We start from the raw sequence: 7,072 nt of genomic DNA on the forward strand, positions 1-7,072 counted from the left end.
ATGTCTTAGCATGAGGCCTAGATTTTGAGATGGTCGCTGAAGAACAACAACATCTGGACGCTGGTTTGCGTCCGTTTCCTCGCTTACAAAAGACAGAACTGCATGTGTGAATGAGACAACACAGACCATAAAGATATGCCGCTTCAAAAGCCATGCTTTGCAGCCCCGGTCTGTTCACACGTTCAACTGCGAGTCACCAACGCGTGCGATCAGAAGATGACCATGCACGTGTGAATGTGCTCTCGGACTTCACCCATATTCGATAAACCCATGGAGCAAAGGGGAAAAGTCAGGCATCAGCCAGCCTGACTCCACTTAAGGGATCCTTTCCAGAATAAGCGGCGCGAGCTAGCTTCCAATCCAAGATAAATGCGCATTGTAAAAAGACCTTGTCTCATTGTTTAGCTTGGAGACTGCTTACGTCCACACGCTTTTCACAGCCTGCCCGTTTAATGCCCGCCAGGACTTGGTGGGTCTCTGTCCACACACCTTGTTAAGCCGGAGTCGCTGGCCTCGAAAGTCCATTGAAGGAAGCCTTAGAAGAAAGCAGCGCTGCGGCTTAAATGGCTCGAGGATCTGTTTCCTCGCAGAGACCAAGGACTTCCCATCGGGGCTCTCGTTTAAAAAAGAAGAGTGAATGAGGAAAGAGAGCACAGAAAGAAAAGCTTAGACTAAGAAGAGAAGATCACCCTTACGCTTTTACTCCTTCCCTGCGAGAAAACAATAGGATTGTCTGGACCAAATTCAAGAAACAAAAATTGGGGGGCGGGGTGAAGCGAAAGGGGAGCCTATTATTCTGTGCCCCCCCTCCCGTGAGGGGTTATGGTCTTCTTGGAGGATTTGCTATCAGATCACCTAGTGAAAAGGATCCCTCCAGGTTTCAGGGAGATCCGGGCCGTAGTGACTGTCGAAGATGAAAGGGACTCCCGGCTCCTGCTCCGGATTCTTTGTGTGGAGTAGATTCAAGCGGTGTTTCAGAGTTGATTTGTGTGGGTTTTGGGATGGCACCCTTTCTGTAGATGAAAATTAGTTAAATCCTTGTGATGCAGCCCTTTAGTATAGGTAGGCAAGAATAGACCCGCGTCTGCCAAAAGTCCCCTCGGTCAAAGCATCAGGAAGCAAAAATAAACAAATCTCAGAATAAAAGCCTCTCGAATCAACGGTGGCCTATGGAGGCGATTCCAGTTAGACGGGGCTGTGATGGGGAAAATAGGGGGAGCTGGCAGAAGGGCGCGCGGGTGCTGAGCTTTGGTTGCCTTCTCCGGGAAACTCCAGATTTCACAAATGGTGTCTCACCTCGGAACAAAGTGCCGCGGAAAAGGTGCTGCAAGTGGAACTCCAGGTCCGCCCCTCAAGAAACGAGGCAAAAAGAGAGAGTCAGGGTAGTCCGCTTCGTTAAGGTCCTCCAAGTCGCTTCACCATTTTAGGGGAGGGGGATGAAATGTCCATAGAAACGGAGAAGACAAATGGAGACAAATGAAGAAGACAAATTCTTAGGCTCCGAAGAGAGATACATCCCAGTTCTGTGGCCCTTTGGGAGCCAAAGCGATCTGAAGCGGAGTTGCAAAGGACTTCAGGGACTTTTTTTTTCTCTCAAAGCAAGCAAGGAAGAAAAAACCTCTCCGCAGGAGTGTGTTTGTGGAGGCTAATCCAGAGTAAACTCCCGCTTTGGGGGTTGCGTGCTCCCCCTCCGCCACCCCCGCCCAGTCCCAGATCCGTTTCTGTCCTCTCCAGTGGGTTGTCCCGGCCGGCCGTGTTCTTTGGATCGCCCACGAGCTGCTGGATGGACGATCCCGGTCCAAAGAAAACGTTGAGCAAGCGAGCGAGGAGAGAGCCATTTCCTGGTGCGCCCGCCCAAGAACTTTTTTCCAAGGCGACTCGGCTCGCCTTGCAGCGTTGGCAGCGCCAGACAAACAGCCCCGTCGGGTTTTCCATAAGCAGCGTCTGCAGTCCCCGAACCAAAAGTTTCCTCTTCCTCGCGCCTGGTTCCTCGGGTCCAGCTTGCGCGCAAGGCTAGGATGGGTCGAAGTAAATGCGCGTCTTTAGGGACGCGGAGGAGAGGGCAGGGAGGGGGTGTAGCGGCAGCCAGTCACCCCAAAGGGCGAAAGTATCTGCTTTGGAAAGGATATTCTGGCCACGTTTAGAGTGCCACTGGGCGCTCTTCGAATTAAGAGGGCAGATAAACAGGGACGGGGGGCGGAATCTCCCCCTGGGTCTGGTAGACTGGGATCACCAGATTCGGAGGGGCTTCGGTTTAGAGGGAAAGGAAAGCGCAAGGAACGAAGAGTTCTAGTAGTTATTGGAAAGAGAGAAGAGAGAGTGAGAGAGACCTGGATTTTAGGACTGCCACGGTTTCTTGCCTCTTACCTTCCGCAACAGGCTCTAAGCTGTCCCCCGACCTCCCTTCATCTGCTGAACACAGGCAGGAGGGAGAAGCCGAAGCTGCATGGCTAGCTCCCCAGTCCTCTTCCTGCTCCGTGATTCATCTGCAGATTATCCCCGCTGTTTAAACGCGCATACACTCAAAAGGGGCTTCACTCCAGTTTGGGGCAGGCGCGCGCGCGCACACACACACACACTCGCGCCCCTCTTTCCCCTCCCTTCCAGGAGCCCCCCCTTCTGCTGCTGCCCCCCTTCCCCAGTCCCTCCTCCCAGCCCAGCTGCAGGAATGCGGCGCGGTGGCCCCTGCGCGCTCCGCCGAATCTGGTTGTCATTAACGCTGCCAAGAAGCAGGCAGAGGTTTTTTTCTTTCCGCCAGCGCCGCAGCCTCCCTTCAGACCCGAGTTCACAGCTCCTCGGAGAGCAACACCCGATCGCGGAGAAGAGATCCCTTGGCTACTGGCTGGGGACACTTGCCTTACGGGCAGGAATCCGAATTGGAGCTTGACTCCGAATTGAGGTGTTTGCTTCTCCGAACCGAGGCGTTTCTCTGTCCTCTCCTGTATCTTCCCCCAGCGTCCCATCCAGCTCATCCCCAGACCCGGTCCTCGGAGATTCCCCACCTCTCCATCTTCCCCTCTGCTCCAGAGCTCTGCCTCTTTCTCGCTCCGCGCCAGGAAGAAAGAGAGCGTCTCACCTTGGCAGGAGGCGAAAGCTCCGTTTCCACCACCGCCCCCCTCTCTTTGCGACAAGCTGCCATCAAATCCCAAAACTTTCCTGCTGCTCACCGTTGTTTCAGGAGAAGGCTGCGCTTTTGGGATTCAGTTCCCTACTTGATCGACGGGGAGGGGGCTCGGTTACTTTACTTCTGCGCACATAAAATCGCTTGGCAAAGTCTCCCTCCTACCGCGCCTGTGTCCCCAAGGCGCTTTCTTATCCCACCCAGACACACCGAGCTCTCCGTTTGCTAGAATCCGACCTCGAAAACGTCCCGAAGGAAAAAGAGAGAAAGAGAGAGAGAGAGAAGGAAGAAATCCCTTCCCTTACCTTCTTGTGTTAATAATCCATAAAAAATAGTACGAGGAGAACGAAAACTTTGTTTTTGTTTTTTCCCCCAAGTAAGGTCCCAGTCTCCCTCCTGCTATTTCCCTTTCTCTGATGGCCTCAGAAACAGAGTCCTGTAATTGATTCAATGCTAGAGACCATCCTGCCCAAACTAATCATTTGCTTCAAGTAAATAGCTGTCAGGAAATGAAGGCCCCCCCCCCCGCGCTCCTTCATAATAAGAGCCTCCCTGGTTTGTTGGGCGCCTGAGCTCCTCTGCCCGCCTCTTACGCTGGAGGGGGGCGGGAAAGGGGGGTCAGCCCTGGCTTACGGGCTTCATTTGGGACGGGGGCGGAGAAGTGCGTGCGTGCCTCTCTCTCTCTCTCTCTCTCTGTGTGTGTGTGTATTGGCGACGGGGAGAGCTTGACCATATGGTAGAGGTTGGGGGTGGGAGGGGGACATTTGCACGACACGGGGGGTGACTTTATTTCCCCTTCTTCCCAAATGGTCCCAATTTCATGAACGAACAGAAGTTTCCGCTCCTCACACAGTCCCAGGGACGGTGGGTCGGTCAGCTGCCTAGACTTGGGTTCACGCTCGCCATGTAAGTTGATGGAGGCGCAATCGCGGTCGTCCTGACTTGCTGGTTTATTTATGATACTGTCGTTTCACAGACTGGCCCCAGCCCTGCAGCCAGCCTGTGTGGAGGGAAAGCTGAGATGGGTTGTTGCGGACTGATCAGACCGCGGCTCCGGGAGCGAGCGCTAGCGCAGCCCATGTTGCTACGGAGTATTTGTGAATGAACGGGAAAAGGAGAATGGGAGGTTTGGCGAGGAAGGGGGGAGGGAATATGCCCATCCATCCCTTTTCCACAATGGTGGCATTCTACTGCTTCGTGATATTTTGCTGAGCGCACAGTCACAAGAACCATGTAAAGGTCTTCTTCTTCCCAAGGCAGATAACCAGGGAGTTAAGTTTCTATCCGGGAAGACATTCCGCGTGAAACTGCAGGAGGGCTACAATGATCTGTGAATAGCTCAGTTGGTAGAGCTATGAGACTCTTAAGCTAAGGGCCGTTGGTTCGAGGCTCACCTGGGCAAAAGATTACAGGAAGTTGGGCTATAGATGACCCTACGATTCTGTGATTTTACGACGATCCGAAGCGCATCAAGTGTAACTCGAAAGACTGTTTTGAACTGGAGTGCCAGAATAGCCCGGTCAGATTGGAGTTTGGTGACTGGATAAGGAAGAGATGCTGTGAGCTTACTTTGGCGTGTTGTGTGTGTGTGTGTGTGTGTGTGTGAGAGAGAGAGAGAGAGAGAGAGAGAGAGAAATTTTGGTGGGACAAGGAGATCTGGGCGCTATCATCGTGGGAGTTAGAACAGGCTGCTATATTTATTTTCCGTCTAGCTCGTAGGAAATGAAGCATCAGAACGCGCCGCTTTTTGCAACTTCGGAGCTGTTCCGCTTTGGTGGCCAAGGGGGCAGTGCAGCTCCAGGAAAGAGCGCGGGGAGGTGGAGGCTGCGGGGAAGCGCTGATCATCTCCATTTCAAGGCGCGCGTTAGAATAATAAATTTGGAAAGAAAAAAAGCAGCAGCAGCAGCAGCAGCAACCAAAAAACCGAGGGTCCTCTGGCGTAAACTCTTTTCCTTTCCCCCGCAAACTGCTTTTGCTCTCTTTCTCCCTTCCTTCCAATGGAAAATTCCTGCAGGGGTTTTTCAGCTCAGTTCAGTTCATCACTCGGTTGCCAGATATTGCCTGTTGCTCTCTGGCCATCCTTGAAAACGCACTGCCTCTATCTCTATAGTGAGCGGGTTGCTGCCACCCCTTATCCTCTCTGTGGAGAGCCGTGGTGGGTCCCAGATGCTGCTTGGAAGAAGAACTATAGTCCAGAGAAATGATCGCTCGGGCTATAAATTGGTTGGGAAGGGCTATTTCCCCTCCGGGCTCTCCATCCATGACACGTGTCCATCCACCGTGTGTTTGTTTCTGGGGCTGAAATCAGGAGCAGCTGGCTGAAGGGATCGGGCAATTCTAAGGGACCTGATGGGGGCAGAGGAACTGGCTGCGTTGCTCTCAGGGCAGACTTTCCCTGCTCCTGTCAAGGATCCTCTCTGGTTGTTTCTCTGGTTGTGTTTCCAGCTTGCGTTTCTCTGGGCTCATATTGCCTGCAGCCCCCTTAGCACGACTCTCTTTCCACGACTGCATCGTCAACTGGGGTGAATGCGCAGCCCTGGCCTATTGCTTCCACATGTTCCTTCAGGAAATCATTGGAGGCAAACCTATGAACAGCCCCTTGTTCGGAATGCTAACAGGATACCGTATTGCCTGGAGAGGAACGGCACTCTGCAATCTGCAGCTCAGCGCCAGGGAAGAAAAATCCTATGTGTGTAATTTACTTCTCGGAGTTGATTATGGCTGAAAAGCTAATACAGGAAATACAGGTTTATGTTATGGATTGGGGAGATGGGGGGGGGGGGAGAAATCTCCCGAAACTGACCGGTTGCAAGAACTCACCAGCCAATTGCTTCAGAGGCCCCCGGGGGTGGGGGTTGAGTTTGGACTCCAAAAAGAGCGCTTTGGTGTACCTGGTTTGTGGACTGCAAGCCTAGCTAAGCTCTATGGAGAGAAGGGAGGGAAATAATAATCAGCAGTTTAATAATAGAAAAGGAGTGTGAAGCGAAGCAGCACACAGTAAATAACAATGATCAGTGGCAAAGATGCTCCACTGGCAATATCCATAGCTGTCAACGTTTCCCTTTTTTAAAAAATGGAAATTCCCTTATTCCGAATAGGATTCCTCGCAAGAAAAGGGAAAAGTTGGCAGCTATGGCAATATCCCTCCTGCATGGGGTGGGGGGTCGGGAGGTCACACGACCAGATGTGTAAAATCCTTTGGATTTAAGCCGATCAAGTCTCATTGTCGTCGGTGGGCTTGCGTCTGCTTCTATCCAAGTTGCTACAGTCTAACCTAGTCCGCTGGATCTGCCCGTGCGTCGTCAGCGCGCAGGGAAGGAGAGGAGAGGGCGGGAAAGCGGGGGTTGGGGTTTCTCTGTGCAGATAAAAAGCCTGGAGAACTGATAATGGGTACTTTTGTTGCAGGACGTATAGTCCGGGCCAGATGTGAAGACGGAGCTACTGCTCTGGAAAACAGAAAAGAAAGGAAGAAAGATAAGGGGGAAGGGGCGGGAAGAGCGAGTGGGGGAGAAGGGAAGAGGAAAGCGTATTCTGTTTGTAATTAGGTGCCTGATTTGAATAATGCCTTTGTTAGGATTGTAAGCCCGGAGAAACGGAGGGTTTGCAAGTGAGATCGGGACAGAGGGCATCATCACACGTCCCTTCTTCTGATGCTACAGTTCATAGATGGACAGATCTATGGATGGATGACAGACTGACATTGGCCAGCTTAATATGAAGGCAGCTCATCTATCAATAGTAGGAGAGGGGGTGTATTACACACACACACACACACACACACACACACACACACACACAGATACACACAGCAGCAGCAGCACCCTTTCTTCGACTTTGCAGGGAGCGAGCGCTAAAGAGAGGCCAAGAGAGGCCTTTGATCCCGCGATGTTATTCTAAGATCCTACAAGATAGTTGGACGGAGAGGAGCAGAGGTGCCATCCCTGTGTGGTC

The 7,072-nt window shown here is 52.4% G+C and overlaps 1 protein-coding gene across 3 annotated transcripts in view; it reads right to left on the bottom strand.

Annotated features, from left to right (window-relative positions):
* Nucleotides 1–3,612, bottom strand: part of PDGFRA (platelet derived growth factor receptor alpha) — a 52,609-nt gene extending 48,997 nt beyond the window's left edge. Inside the window, exon 1 of one of the 3 annotated variants that reach the window (XM_081875679.1) lies at nt 3,427–3,612. Coding sequence is in view for 1 of the 3 variants with exons in the window: in XM_081875678.1 (XP_081731804.1) it covers nt 490–525 (36 nt within the window). In the remaining 2 variants the exon portion in view is untranslated. Of the gene's footprint in view, nt 1–489; nt 541–2,367; nt 2,546–3,426 lie in introns of those variants that run through there. The other 2 variants (XM_081875680.1, XM_081875678.1) reach the window with 2 other exon arrangements.
* Between the last annotated feature and the right edge of the window lie 3,460 nt (nt 3,613–7,072).

This window comes from Podarcis erhardii (assembly GCF_964252035.2).
Source record: "Podarcis erhardii genome assembly, chromosome: 9".
NCBI classification, from domain to species: domain Eukaryota; kingdom Metazoa; phylum Chordata; class Lepidosauria; order Squamata; family Lacertidae; genus Podarcis; species Podarcis erhardii.